Source organism: Poecilia reticulata, chromosome 4 (assembly GCF_904066995.2).
Source record: "Poecilia reticulata chromosome 4, P_reticulata-male-v2, whole genome shotgun sequence".
Lineage (NCBI taxonomy): Eukaryota > Metazoa > Chordata > Actinopteri > Cyprinodontiformes > Poeciliidae > Poecilia > Poecilia reticulata.
Genome location: NC_088833.1, coordinates 24,091,973 through 24,108,278, shown reverse-complemented (window position 1 = coordinate 24,108,278; position 16,306 = coordinate 24,091,973). Strand labels below are relative to the sequence as shown.

The 16,306-nt window shown below is 41.2% G+C and overlaps 1 protein-coding gene across 1 annotated transcript; it reads left to right on the top strand.

The window, feature by feature from the left end:
* Positions 1-13,989: 13,989 nt before the first annotated feature.
* Positions 13,990-16,037, top strand: jun (Jun proto-oncogene, AP-1 transcription factor subunit). The gene has a single exon (XM_008407338.3). The coding sequence runs from the start codon at positions 14,373-14,375 to the stop codon at positions 15,345-15,347; it is 975 nt and encodes a 324-aa protein (XP_008405560.1). The 5' UTR covers positions 13,990-14,372; the 3' UTR covers positions 15,348-16,037.
* The last annotated feature ends 269 nt before the right edge of the window (positions 16,038-16,306 follow it).

Genomic DNA, 16,306 nt, shown 5'->3' with positions numbered 1-16,306 from the left:
AAAGTTAAGTGGCCTTGAGCAACCTGCTTAGTTAGATGACACTATTTAATACATACATACATACATAGAAGATTAAAATGTTACTTTGCCTAGGTTTTCCTTGGAACTACATCAACATTCTTTGTAAAGCGCTATTTGATTATTTCTGCTGTGCTGACATCATAAAGATGAACTGAATCAAACTGAGCTGGTTTTAAAAGTTTAATGTATTGATGTAACCAAGTGTTGCTTTTGGATGCTTTCCTTTAGAAGACAAACAGAAAAGGCCGGACTGCAATGGTCGCCTCTTTCATCGCAGAATTGCCTTCATGGAGAAAGGGTCTTGACTTGAGGATACCCAAGAACACCAGGATCTAAGACCATTTTTCGCCCCATTTCCCAAAGAGATTGTTCAAAAGACGGGTCTACCTAACCCAGCCACAGCGTATCCGGGCCTTCTAGAAGACCAGCTGACCTTTGACGCCACAGTAATGGCCTGCCTGACAGAGCCAAAACACGCAGTCCGAGCATTCCCATGGGTTGGTCTGTGTTTTCTCAAACATGCAGACACGCACACACACACACACACACACACACACACACACGCACACACACACACACGCACACACACACACACAATCGTAGGGTTAAACAAACAGACACGAGCACACAGATGAATGTACATGCACAGTCCTAGAATGTGATAAGCACCTCGGCCCCTAACCCTCTGAGACAGATGGAGGACTTAAAGTGCAGACAGTAATCCAGCCGCTTGCGCGATCGCTCCTGTGTTTACACGTGAAACATGGACAGTATGTACCTGCGAGCGCAACAGCGCCAGTTTCGACTGAACTCTTTCTATTTCTCACTGACAAACCAGTCTGACTGCACCGATAGCAATGCACACAAAGAAACAGTCATATGGAAGTATGCTGGAGCAGCAGGGCGATTCAGGCTAGAGTTCTCACGGCCGGAGCGCTTGTTCAGCTCTGAGCAAACACAGATTAATAATTGTTTGAGAGGGTGGAAGTGCATTCCACCGAGTTAGCCACTGATCACAGCCACTCCACACTTAAACTGGACTCCATAACAATTGAACAGAATCAGGAACCTTGCGAGACACAGTGTAGCGTGTCTCGCACACACCCAGGTAAGAGAGTTGAAATGGGAATGAAATAAAAGGAATCCCTCTCTCAGGGATTACTTCAGTTTGCTACAGCTGCACTGCTCCTGGAGACTGATTTGAACTTGTGTCAGTGCACGCCTTTCGTTTGCAAGCTTGCAGATAGAAACCCCAGCAGGCCCGCTCAGGGATAGCACCTGGGTATCGCTCGTTGGAAGTTTCAAATTTGTGCTCACAGAGTCGGGCACTAGTCAGCGGCTGTGCATTACTCAGCTCGGCAGAATAATGCAATGATTAACTAAAGATCTACTGATTGGCGAGTCAGATCTGCAAAGAATGAACAGGAAGGAAAACTTGAAATGAAAACGAATCTGCACATCTATTAGGGGAAGTTCTTATCAGTCACCTCAAACTCTAGCAAACTCTAGCTCTATACATTGTAGTCTCTTGCTTTTAATGAGACGGAACTTTGAAAACATTTATAAAGCATACATTGTTTGTGTTGGACTTTAAACCTGATTGGGACATTAGTGACCATAAATGTAAGAATGCACAGTACCCAACCTTTTCACCTGAGCCGCAGCAAATCAGCAGCAGCTCTGTGAGTTTCCCCTCGTCCCAACTACTGTTTTCAAGTTAATATTAACCGAAAACAAAGAGTCTCTTTATGCAAAGGGTGCCGCAGAAGGAAGGAGAGAGACAGTGGGGAGGGTAACAGAAAGAGCAAGCTAAATGTTGGAAAAAGATAGAGAACGATGACTGACACAGAAACTTTCCAAAGCAGCCAATCCTGGAATGTTGGTGGAAGGTGCCACATAGTTCCCAACATTTGTTGCTCAGTCGGCACAGCAACGGGACCACCAGCATGTTTATGAAATCCCTACCATAATACTGGTGAATCGAGATAAGGGGAGGAAACACTAGGGGTAAAAAAATGAAGGACATGAAAGTGTGTTATCTACAAAAACAACACTTTAAAAATTGAGTAACTTGATTGTTTTATCATAGAGATACAAGCACCTGAAAAACAGAGCAGGACCTGAGTTAAAAAAAATAAGTAGATGTGTATCTCCCTTATTCCCGTCAGTGGTTCACAAACTTTTTAAAGAGTATCACCTTATTAAATATTCAGGTTTCCAAGCACAATCACAATGACTCATTTGAAAACAGTAATTCAGCAAAACATTCCCCGTAAAAAGCAACAAAAAAGAAAAATAACATTCTTATCCATCTCCAGTCAAGCATGCCATGTCCCAAACAGTTGTGAGCTTTGAAAGAGGAAGCCAGCATTTCGGGACCAGAGGAGATGTGGAGTGGAAAAGCATTATGCATAAAACGAATGCTGGGTTAAACACGTTGGTGGGTTATGATGACTTTTCAATTCGGGTCTATTTTTAAGTGTCGCCACTAATAAAGGAACAAACCCTGGGATTAATCCAGTGATATGTCCTTTTTTGACAGAGATGGCAACATAGCCGGTGTGTGTTTGAAGACAGAAATAATGTTTTGAATGCACAGCATCGCAATGTCCAAGTTTTGTTTTCACCCTGAATCATCTTAGGCTCTGATTGAACATGCAACCAAGCACTGCATCACACTCTTCATCTGCAAAAAACAAGGGTCATGCCTTGTAGGTGGGTTTTGACCTAGTCCTTTGGCAGAAAACATGCAGACAGCAATCTAAATGTCATTTTGTAGTGTTTTGTGAAGGAAAATACACTAATCAGTCGATTAATTAAATGTTTATTTGCGCTTCTGATAGTTTCAATGTTAAGACTTTCCTTTACTGTCCGAATACCTTGAATGCGAAAACAAGGAATTGCTAGCTTATATTGAGTGAGCTTGCCACTGAAATCTTGCTGTTTTTCTGACTTAAAATTGAAACATGGTTAAGCTGAGTTTGATGTATTTTCCCATGAATTAATCAATTAATCAAAATCCCCTTTCAGGGCACAATCACTGACTGACTTTCACACAAGTGAGTCAATGATCTGTGGCGATCATCGGTTTTCAGTGCACTCTGTTTTGCTCTGGGACTGTGGAACCAAAAGGGTGCGGCTTGTAGCTTTCTGAATTCACCGAAGCGAAGGGCTGGGCTTTAATTTGAAATCATCAGTGCTTTTTATACAAGCAAAGCTGCTGTTCAACCTGTTCCTATCAGATTGTCCTGATAGGAACAGGTTGCTGATTTGACTTCCTGATTTGACTTTAACCACCCCACTCCATGTCAACACAGTTCAACTGGTCTCAGGTAGTTTGTGTTTCAGATAATGAGTCAACTGAAGCAACACCAAACCCATAACTATTCAAAGGTTTTACACCGCTAGTCTCATTCACTCCACAGCACTCACAAACGAGCACTGATGCGTTTGGGTTATGTGCCTCGCCCAAAGGTGCATGGACACGAGGCAGAAATAGAGACTCGAATAGAACCGACAGCTTTTGATTGAAAGACAACTCTTCTTCTTACTCAGCCACTTAGATTTTCACAGTAAATGATCTACAACAGAATATCTTCTGAGTACCAATAAAGGTAATCCAAATGTAAACAGTTCATCAACCTCAGATTAAGCTGCTGTGACTTCCACATCGAGGTTTAGTTCACAAGACTTCAAATGGATTTCTAAGGAAGTAATTTGCATTTGGCTTCATTACCGCAGAGCTCAAATAACTTTTTTTGTGTTTTAAAGACTCCTCCGGTAAAGAGACAAAAATTAGAAACACTCAGATGCAGGGACGGGATGATACAGCAATAACTAATGATTCAGAGAAGCAGCCTGCTCTTTCTCAGCCCTGCCTTAGCGCGTCTAGCACAGCCTGGGATCCATTTATAGAAATCTGACTAACAAGAAAGACACGATTGTTCTCTGAAAGCAGTTTGCGTTTTCTTGCTCACACACAAGCACGTTCTAAGAAACTCTACAGCCGGGCTCCATGTAGGTTTCAGGTGTCACCATAAAATCTGATAATAAGCACATCAGCGAGATTAAATGAGATCTTATAGGGTAATGGGATACACATGACCCGCTCCGAGACTCTTGTAACTTTCAGTATCTACGCAAGTCATGGCCAATTACCAAAGCAAAACAGAAAATAAAAACTGGAGCCACTTTTGGCAAACATTTGAATAATGAAAACAAAGGCTAGTTTTTTTCTATTTATTTTAGCTGTTTGGAGTAGATAAAGAGACTCTTGAGGTATGTATCTGCAGACTGTCGAAAAACGCTAAACATTTGTTATTCTGTTGAAACTACTTAACCAAAGCAATTAATTATCTTCAGTTTAGGTTACCATGCTTTTATATTCACCATTCATGATTAATAAACTAAAGCAAAATCAGCTTCATCAGCTCCAAATGAACACGTATTATTTCCATGTATCCATATTAAGAAGAACATCCACGTTCAGGATAAGGTTTCACAAATTAGAACAAAATAAAAGTGATCGGGTCCTTTAAAATTACTCAGCTTCAAGCATACAAAAACACACATCGCCTCCTACACTGTAATTATTACTTATTTAACTAATAATAATAATAATAATAATAATAATAATAATAATAATAATAATAACAAAAGGGAAAGCCTGTGTTTTAAAAACTAAGCCCACCTTCTAAATCACTTGTAAAACTTTAACTTGAAGTAGTTTTTCAGTCTCACATCACGGTGGAGAAACAACCATCTTGACAATGGGTATGTGAGGTTTGCGAATTTTAGATTTTCCATTTCATAGATGAATTTGCTGAAATGTAAATTTCCGTAAATTTACATTTCAGAACAATATCCCTGGCATTGTGTTAAAACAAAATTCTGTCTTTTTGACCATAAAAAATTCCTGCTTTACAGAGTTGGTCAGACCAGTTCAGATGGACATTAGAGATGTTCCCTTGGCGGCTGCTTCCCCCCCTCAGATCTAAAATCCAACAGCATGACAATTATTAGAGCCTGAAACCTTCTCTTGCTGCTTCATAACAGCGCTATTGATCTTTGATCAGGTTTCACAAGATGTCTCGGAGGACTGAGTGAAGATAATTTCCATGTGATTGACTGTGTTCGTGTACTCTAGTCAGCAAGAGAGAAAGTAAAAGAGAAGATGAGAACAAAACAGTTTTTTTTTCATAGATTCCTCCAGATCAGATCCACTTGTACTTTATCTGTATCCCAGAAAGCCTAATTGTCACTTATGCAAATATCCAGCATGCCGTGAGCTGCATCATGATTATCACAGCCTTTCCGATAAACCCTCTTCCTCTTCAGTGAAAACAGCAGAACTAACTTCTCTTCCTCCATGTTTCAGCCTCCATCTCCTTCATTTAGTGGAACTGCTGCCCAGTCGAAAACAATCTCTCTGTCCTGTCACTCTCCTCCCCCTCTGCTGCTTTTTTAATTTTAATTTTTTTATTTTACTGCCTCTGAAAAGCCAGGCTAGAATAACCAGCAAAGTCCAAACACACGCTGACAACCTCCCGGTCCCTCTTGTACACACAAACGACACAAACACAGAAATGACATACTAAAACACACACATTGTGTGCGGTTGGTATGGTTCCCTGGCTTGCGGGGGTAAATGGAGTGGAACAGGTTAGTGCTGCTGCCATATAGTGTCCCACCTGTACAAACACAGCACTAGATCATGGCAAAGCAGACACACACACACACACACACACACACACATGCCCTCCATCTGGACCGAGGCTCTGGTGGTTTTTAATAGCTATCGATCATTTTCCCTGGTGACACACACACCTCAATGTTACAGGCAGAGAGCAAAGGCACAGGTCCCAGAGTGTATGCACATTAACACACATTTGCGTACACACAACCTGCTATGTACCGTCAAAAAGGCCGTTTACTTTGGCTAAATGTGTCCCTGTGCCAGCTTGTGCTCACTGATGTGTCCTGCTGCGGCTCACTCTGCATTTCTTTTCAGATGAGGTTATTTAATTTACATAATGAGGCCCAGACTCACTCTCCCAGATTGAATTACTTTGAGACAACAAATAAAAATGAATGCAGACAAGCAGTCCCACAAACATACAAAACCCAGTCGATGGGAGTCTCTCGCTGGAGTCGCTCTCTGGCTTCAGCCATGATAAAAACAGCATCTGTGTCCTGGAACCCGGGGTTGAAAAAGCCCTTATCCCGTTGCCACCCTCTTCCAATGAGGTCATCATACACCCGCGAGTGAGTTACAGCAAGATGGGAGGGTCAAAAAGAGGAAGAGACAATCAATATTCCATATGATTCTACGCAATAAATCTGGGATTAGTCTGGGTAGTTAGCGGCGATTAATTGTCAACGCTAATAAAACCGTGTGTCGCGGCAGAAGCAAGGGAGGCTGACGGGAAACAGCGCTGACTTTTATGGGCAAATGAATTAAAACGCTAACCGAAACCACGCCGTCAAAGTCGGGCATCAAACACTCATCCTACACTTAGCGATGCAAAAAAAAAAAAACAAAGAGACATCACTCCCTGAAATTCACTCTCTGTGAATTATAATTAAACGCTGCGATTCTTTGCTTTACGGCATGTCGTAAATCCAGACATGAACGAGGGACGTTTGTCATTTACCCGCGTCTTTCCTTCTTTTTTTTTTTTAATTGAAAAATTACCACAGTTTATTGATACGGTTAGAGTGGATTTGTGTGAGCCGCACAAAATGCAGCAGTGGGGGTTTCGCAAAAGCCGTGGTCAAGCCGAAGACAGAAAAGCAAGCAAATTACTATACATTGGTAGTTACATTCATAGACATAATATAAGAGTAGACCCCGCATTGGCTGCTCCGGCGCAGGAAATACGGCGGCCGGATTTGTTCAACCAAGACAGGAGAAGATGCCTCAGCACTGAGGGATATTGTTGTTCTGATCGATGGACTATTGATGTGAGGGCTCGATAAGACAACATTTCACAAGTAAGATGGACATATTATTGTGTATATTTTGTGATTAGAATATTACTTTATTGTAATATTGTCCACCGGCAAGATGCCAGATAATATTAGGCTAACTAAATAAATTTTAAAAAATTAATTATTCTCTAACATTGATTTAGATTATCTACGGAAGAGGATTAGGGCCACCGAAAAAAAAAGGAATTCTGACTTTAATCTCAGAATTCTGAGAACTAACGACCAGAAAGTCAGATTTCTGACTTTAAAGTCAGAATTCTGAGATTTAAAGTCAGAATTCTGAGATTTAAAGTCAAAATTCTGAAATTTAAAGTCAGAATTCTGAGATTAAAGTCAAAATTCTGACTTTAATCTCAGAATTTTTATTTTTTTTTCCGGTGGCCCTAATCCTCTTCCGTAATTATCTGACACAAGAGCCTACATTAGAAATTAAACAATGTAACATATATTATAAAACTTATATTAAGTGTTATAACATTCACCGGCAAAGTTTACACAGGTGGAAAAGACTATTGTTTATATGTAATTCTTTCACTCTGTCAAAAGTAAGATACCTAACAAATCTTCCGTTTTTGTTTTAAAGGTTTCCTAAAGACACGATGTGAGGAAGAAGTGGGAGATATCTTTAAAGAGAGACTGATGAATCTCGCATCGGATTTTGGACTCAATCTCAGCTGCTGAATCACTCTGAAGCTAGAACTTGTCGGCTGAAAAACACATATATCTATATGTATACATACATACATACATACATACATACATACATACATACATACATACATACATACATACATACATACATATAAACATGTATCCAATATTTAGTATTAATCATTATTTATTTGTGTCATTATTAATCATTATTTATTTGTGTTTGTATAGTTATGTATTGATATTACTAAATAATTTATTAAATAAATTATGAACGGCTGTGTGCTTTGTAATATGCTCATCATACATCAATATCAGAATATTCCATTCCTATTCTATTGTTATAGCCACTAAGCATATTTAAATATGCTGAACTATGTATTTAAAACATACTTAAAAATACAATTGTTTATAAATGTAGTTTTGATAGATGTTTGAATATGGTATCCAGTAATAAAAAAGCGTGTTATGATCGATTAAATGTGCTGATACGTCATTGTACCTGATGAACACATAAACACTGAGTGGAGTGGTGGACCACTCCAAGATGGCCGCCCTAAATCTCGTCAGCGACAATAGGCGAGAGCGGTCCATGAGGCATCTATTCTTATATTATGTCTATGGTTACATTAGGAACACATCAGTTTTAACATTTAACGACCTTGCATATTTTAGAAAGAAATGTTTTTCCTTTAAAAAAAAAAAGTCCCTTAGAGATCTTTAGTCATACAAAAATGACCTGAAAGTGTCACAGCAACCACGGCCTCTTTATGGCAATGGTTTTACTGGTTTTACTCAGTGTGGATGCAGGTAGAGCGACGACATCAACATTTGATATATTCATTTAGTAAATTAGATCTGGTTCGCACTCTAGTTAAAAACACATTTTGACAAAAACAACCTTTAGGCAAGTATTAAACATGTTTTATAAAGCCCACATTTTTGTTTTAAGTATTGTTTTCTTTTTGGTCTGATGTAATACTCTGGTCTTAAACGCCATGTTTCTACTAAACATGCACAGATAATCATCAAAATGACATTCTAATTTACTGAACATAACTCTATGTTGCAGTGTAGGATATTAGTTATCTATGCAAAAAGGTTGAAATGTGTGATTATAGCTGTTTTCAAATATAAAAAATAATGTAAACAACCTTCAAAAGTATTGCATGGCACAAATTATTGCGATAAGCAATGATGTCATTTTGAGACCATTTTCAGCTGTATTGGCATGAAAATGCCAACATCCTTTTGATCTCAAAGATCAAAACATATTTTACATTCTATGAATCTAAATTGAATAAACAAAACAAACAAAAACAACAATGATTAAAATGGATTATCTAACCAATATTGCATTTTAAAAATTACTAATTGTTCAGCTTAGCCAAGGCAAACATGGAAAAGTGGCATGTAGGACATTAGTAAAAAAGAAAAAAGTGCAAACTATCTACTTTATAAGGGGTTTCAAATATTTGCCACATTTTTCAAAAAGCCGGCTTTTCAACAAGTACCAAATGATTTTATCTTATGACGTGATTAATTGATTTATTGCTTTTTGTGACAGGCTTAGATGCATAGAACTAGAAGTTGCTAAAGCAAAAACATTCAGCCAAAGGGGGAAAAAAATAAAATGTTGAATGATTCTTCCACAGTGCTTCCTTTTACATTAGCTACTGTCTGCCTTCACACAAAATTCAAACAAACTCTTTCGCAGATTTTATATTTTGACACCAGCTATTGACCTATTTCTGCTCCAAATTTGGTCAAGTACAAGTAAATCCAGCTGAAAGTTGGACAAGAAGCTGTTGTCCTATTCTAAACCATCCACCCATTTGTCTAATCAGTCCTTCATGAATTTAACGTTTTTATGACGCCTCAATTGAGACGACTATATATCTGATGGGACGTGGAGGCAAAGCAAACCCACACAGAAGCCCAGAGGATGTATGGAAACAGTCCCAAACCCAGAGCCTCTAGGAGAGCCGAGATTTACCGTGTCAGAGCTCTGACTGGACTGAGCAGCTGGCCTCTTGGTGGGTGTTCAGGACTTTCTGGCTTATCAGTGCATATCTTTAAGAGTTCTTTTTTTTTTCAATTAGTTTTAGCTCTGGATTCAGATGTTAGTGAGCAGCTGGTCACGGCGGCCTGAACACTGTGTGCGAATGCATTTGTAAATTTGCTAACGGATAACAAATGTACCTGCAGTGATAAATACACGCCCTTTTCATTAATGAAATCAGAGTCTCACACACACACAACTTGTGAGAGTGTGGGTTTAATGCATACAGTCCGGTCCAACACACACATCAGGTAGGGCTTTTTTTTTCTTCTTCTTCTTTTCTTTCACATAACAGCTGAAACAACAATCATTCATGCCGGGCAAGACCATTGTGTTTTCAGTGCAGTCTGGGTTTTTAGACAGTCCATTTTCTTCTCTCTCACTCACTCCATAATCCTAACCCAGAGTTTGATTCAGGGCAAAAAGCAAAAGTTCTTCCTACTTCTTCACTGAGTTTATCCTTTTCACCTTTGCCATGTGTCTTGCGGCGATTTGGCCGATGCACAAGTTCAACTTTCTGGTACCAACACAAGCACAGCAGAGCTGTGTGAGATTTTACTGCAAAGAACCGCTGAAACAATACAATAAGGCTGCAGCCTGTTTCCGTCACAAGGGAAATCCTGCAGCCTGGACGGCAGCTGATAGGAGTAAGATGAGAAGGAGAGCCAGGAGGAGGAGGAGGAGGAGGAGGACAGAGATAAGAAGGAGGCAAAGTGTGTGGGAGACAGAGAAGAGAGGGACATTTTGGGGGAAATCCAGAGGGATAAATAGCGAAGAAACATGTCAAAGCGGAGGGAGTGAAAGAGGTGAAAGACACATGGGAGGGAGGGAGAGAGAAGAAGCACAGGGTTTTTACTGGTGGGAGAAAAAGTTAAAGACGAGACAACATAGACTGAGTGTACCACCTCAGAATGCAGCGGGAACACAATGCTCAAGAACACAGCGCTGTTTCTCTGTCCTGAAAATAAGCAACAGATTCAGCGGCACTAATGAAGCAAACTGTTGGAGCTGAATCAACAAAGTGTGATTTTTTTTAAATCTAGTTTATTATTTATTGTTATTGAGTGAATCTTTCTGAATAGATTAAAAAAAAGTTTGACTGCTAAGAACATTTAAATAAAAGTTAAACTACAATTTTTTTTTCAGAATTTACTGAACTAAAATGATTTAATCCTGATGAATAAAATCCTTTTCCTCTCATGATCTTTCTGTATGGGTAAAAAGTAAACAGAAAAGGCGATATTAGTAGTAACTAATGTGCTTGGTCAGAATGTTGGCAAATATTTAATAGTTTCCTAAAATGTTATTTTTTTTCAGTGCACAGTAAAGTTGTTTGTTTTGTTTTTTAGTGCAGGAAAGAGTCAAAAACCAGGTGTTTACCTCCTTGAAATGAAGACACATTCAGTAACTGTGAATAACAATAACAACACAGAGTCAGCAAATAAGTGGAACTCGTTTCAGTGCTGTGTAATTGTCTCTTTTATAGCTTGTAAAAAAAACAGAATTTAAGTGAAAACATGCACACAAAAGGTTCAGAAGCAGTTAAAGGATAACTACTCGTAGGCGACCAAATGTCCAGGCCCAGGATCCAACAACAGCAGGAAATCCTTCCCTCACAACTCAAACAGTAGGGTTGCTCTCTGTTAATTTGCTCATGCATGCTTAGACATAAAATGACTTTGGCAGGCTTCCATTTTGTGGTCACCTTTTTAAAAGTGTGAGCTTTGGGAATGAAAGGTTCTGCATAAAATATCTGAAACGCTGCGGGGTTCTGTGTTAAAGACACCGTGGAAAATATAGATATATATACAAAAAAAAACTCTGCGAAGATTTGGCATGTTGTGTTTTTTTCCAAGAAACAAGTCTTCATTTAGATATCACAACAGGATAGTGACCCAAAACATGCAGCTAAAAACACCCGGCTAAAAGCAAAACATGAGACTATTCTCCACTGGTCTTCGGTGAACATCGGAGAAGACACCCTTCAATAAAAAAGGTCTCAGAAATTCTCCAAGTAGTTTTTTTCTGCTTTCTATATTTTTTTTATCCAAAGTGAAAAAAACTGTGGTATAGTCAATGAAATTGACCAAAAGTGAAATAAAAAGAAAAACGTGGTAGCAAGGCTTGCATTAAGCTGCTCCCCGTCTGGTCTATGACCACAAAGTTCTCCCCGGCCTTTAAATCTGAAAAGAAACTACATCAGATCAGGTAAATCAAAGTGAAATCAGATTATTGACTGACCATTCTGACACTTACTGCAGTACATAAAGACAACATTAGCAGCCATAAAAAGTCCAACTGCAGCGACGCTTTATGATTTTAGGTGCCTCTCCGCGCCAGGCAGCGCCGGGCGACTGATTTACTTGACACTCATGGGGGACATATTTAGACCGGACATGCTGGAGAGACTGGGCAGTAAAGCTGGCGGGGCAGAGGGTGACCCAGACAGCGGGAGGACCAGAGGGGAACACGTCAGACACACGGGTTAACCTCCTCCCATTAAACCACCCGTGATTTCAAACCAAAGGCCAGGGGACAATGGACTTCACTCCACTAATTACACACCGCAACACGGATAATAGGAAGTGTGCACCTTTATGAGGACAAGCAGATAGATAGCTTGTTCTCGCTCAAGCAAGTTGCTATCAAAGCAAATATAAAAGCTCTGGAAAAGACGAAGGAGGAGATGCATACTTTGTTTGTGGAAACATTCTAATTAGCTTTTTTACTCGACTTTACTTGCAGGTAAACATCAAGTGTCTGGCTGGTGTGAACATGTGAAGCTTTGAGCTGATATTTTCAAGTTCATGTCCCCAACTTGCTTATCTGTTTTTATAATCCCCAGGTTTATCACATCTCCACAGCATGACGCTGCCACCACCGTGTTTTGCCACTTGAATGTCAAGTTTATGTGCATGGCACATTTCAGCGACAAGGCAAAAAATGACACAGTAAACAATTATGAAACAAGCAATAAACATTAGATTTTGTCAAATGCCATCGGAGAGAATAATGATCAACTATATATTAAACTTATTGATCAGTGTTCCAGTTATTATTAACCAAAGGTAACTCTAAACAGGTAGGTTTTTAAAAGAACTCAGTGTTTCGGCTGTTTTGCAGTTTTCTGGAAGTTTGTTTCAGATTTGTGGAGCAGAGAAGCTGAAAGCTGAATGGTGTGTTTAGGATTTGCATTTTCCTTGTTTTATTTTCATGTTTACAGGTTCCCCTGCATTCCTTTTGACAAACTGAAAATGCTTTCTTTCAACAATGTTTTTTTTTCCCTTACACCTCCGTAAACCCGATAGCGTGCTCAGACTTAAATGTCCTACCAATAGATTCTCCAACCTGAGTTGTGGATCTCCGCTGCTCCTCCAGAGTAACCATGGCTACTTCTCCAAGTAATGCTCTCCTTCTCTGGCAATTTAGCTTAGGTGGACAGCCATGTCTTGGAAAGTTTACATTTTTTCCATACTCTTTGCCCTTCTCTGAAGAATGGGTTGAACAGTTTGTTCACAGTTTGAGAGGTTTTTTGCAGGCCCAGCCTGATTGTTTACTAATGGTCTCTTTACACAGAGAAGAACAAGATTAGGTGTCTGAAGGCAATTGTTTGTACTGTCTATAACTCTAAAATCTATTTAAGGCATCTAAATATATATATATAATATTAACACTTTTACACAGGACTTTATACAGTGCAACCATAATGATAATGACTGCATTAACTTCATATAGGACAAATTTTGTGAGACCTCCATCTTTAGACCTTCACAACATCCACTGAAATTAAAATACTGAAGAAACTTTGTATCAGGAATAAGTTCACGCAGGTTTTTTTTTTCCTTTTGCTTTTTTCCTCCAACTCTGAATTTTCCTCCAAATTCAGAGTTGGAGGTTCTGATTTTTACTGTTAAAAAATAAAGACAATAAGACGAATATAATGTAAATTAAACTTTTATTAAAGCAAAAAATAAGTAATAATATTAAACACATTTACTTAGTGACAGATAGAGGACATTAAGCTGTATAAAAGGGACTGAAACTGCTCCTCCAGTCCCGCCACTGACTGCAAAAAAGCGGGTAACCAAATATTCAAAAACAATACGTCATCCCACAATGCACCGCGCTCACGCACTGCTTTAATACATTACCTCATCCCACAATCCACCGCGAGACTCAGAATCTTCTGGGTGGTTGTCTAGGCAACACACCTTATCGGGCGTGTTTGACTCCGCCCCTGGGCACGCCCTCCAGCCAATAGGAGAGCCCTGTTATGACATCATGGTTATTTTTAGAGAAGCCGCGGCAGCAGATAAGCTTTACCTCCACGCTGCCTAGCTTTCAGTGTATACACATCTAGGCAAGAGGAAGCAGCTCAGCAGCTGCGAGGCGCCTTTCACTCTTAGACTCAGTACAGCTGTGGATACTGTGGGAAAAGCTTAGTGAACTGTTACAGACCAGCACCGAGCGCCCTGCCGAGTCCGAGTGAGAGAAGAAGTAAGTTCTGATTCCTGTGTCGCTCAGAGTTTGGAGGTTTTTTACTCACTGAGAGGACTTCGGAAACCAGGAAGAGGGACGAGAAGTTTGTTTGGGGTTTTTTTTTAAAAAAAGAAGACTCTAGCTGCGTCTCTTTTTTAAATCTTCTTCTATGTATACCAAGATGGAAACTACTTTCTATGACGACTCACTCAACGCTTTCTCCCAGAACGACAACGCGGGCTACGGATACGGCAACCCCAAAGCGCTGAAGCACAGCATGACGCTGAACCTGTCCGACCCGACGTGCTCTCTGAAGCCTCACCTGCGCGCCAAAGCCGGCGACCTGCTCACCTCTCCGGACGTGGGGCTGCTGAAGCTGGCCTCCCCGGAGCTGGAGCGGCTCATCATCCAGTCCAGCAACGGGCTCATCACCACCACCCCGACCCCGACCCAGTTCTTGTGCCCCAAGAACGTCACCGACGAGCAGGAGGGCTTCGCGGAGGGGTTCGTCCGAGCCCTGGCCGAGCTCCACCACCAGCACATGCCGGCCACGACCAATGCCTCCGCTCCGCAGGCCAGCGTCAACACGGCTCTGCCGCCCGTCTCATCCGTCGCAGGTGCCACTGTTTTTAACAACACCCCGGCCATGCGCTCCGACTCTCCGGTCTACGAGGACTTGAACACGTTCAACCCGGCGATCAGCACCGTGTCGGCGCCGAGCTACACCACCTCAGCGCCGGCTGTGTCCTTCCCCGCGCCCCCTCCTCAGCTCCCCATCTACGGCCAGCCGTCCCCGGCTCAGCTGCCGCGGCTCACGGCGCTCAAGGAGGAGCCGCAGACGGTGCCCGAGATGCCGGGGGAGACCCCTCCCCTCTCCCCGATCGACATGGAGAACCAGGAGCGCATCAAGGCGGAGAGGAAGCGCATGAGGAACCGCATCGCAGCCTCCAAGTGCCGGAAGAGGAAGCTGGAGCGGATCTCCCGGCTGGAGGATAAGGTGAAGACCCTGAAGTCCCAAAACTCCGAGCTGGCGTCCACCGCCAACATGCTGCGGGAGCAGGTGGCCCAGCTGAAGCAGAAGGTGATGAACCACGTCAACAGCGGCTGCCAGCTCATGTTGACGCAGCAGCTCCAGACCTTCTGAGGCGACCCCAGCAGACAGGAGAGACTGTAGTTTGAAAGAGACGGACGCTTCCTGTGATGGCGTGTCTCCCCCAAAAAGACATCCCAGTGGGATTTGGGAGGATATGGCGGCGACACTGACAGGGTCACCTGGGAAGGGGGGTTGGGGGGTGATGAATTGCCACTCACTCCCCTTGTGGCGCGTGCTGGAGATGGGGCTCGGGACAGTGAGAGCAGCCATGAACCAGAGAGGACATGCACCAACTGAACTAAAGTGAACTGAAAGTTTTCTTGATTTATCCACAGCTCTGCATGGACTTTGCCATTTCCATAAGGAGAAGTTCAGTATTAGGACTTGAGAGACTTTTCTTGCTGTAGCCATATTTTTGGGCGTGTTGTCAACGCTAAATAAAGTTGTAACAAATGCTGCCGACCTCTGAGTTACAGTTCAAAACACCATTTTTCTTAATTGTAAGAAATTAAGTTAGAAAAAGCTTCAAGAATTTCTTGTTTTTTTTTCTAAAAGTCGTTTAATGAGGTTTCACTCATTGCTATATGTATATAAGATCAACTTGGAGTACTTATGTTTACTATTTGTAATAAGGAAACTGTATGTTTTTTGTTTGTTTTTGTTTTTTTATTGCTTGTCTTCTGAGCACTTCAGAAACTAATCAATATTTAAGGAGGAAAAAAATAAACCAGATGAAATGAAGCAACAGTGTCTCTCTCTGTTCTTGTGACAGGAAAAAAAACAGTGGGTGTGCCATGTCAGGAACTCAGAAACAATAAAACATGTTGCAACATGTTGCAAGAACTGCTAGTTCTGAGAACATCAAGGTAAATTCCATTAGTGCTGGTATTGATCCAAGCCCAGCGATTGGGTTACAGCTGACAGGCCAGGCTCACTTACTGATGAAAGCCTATACTACAGACGGGCTGGGGTTGATCTCCACTCTGTGACTAAGCACAGAAGTTTGTTTT

Bases quoted from the DNA above. Each gene is read 5' to 3' on its own strand.
- jun (XM_008407338.3), top strand. From the start codon at position 14,373: ATGTATACCAAGATGGAAACTACTTTCTATGACGACTCACTCAACGCT.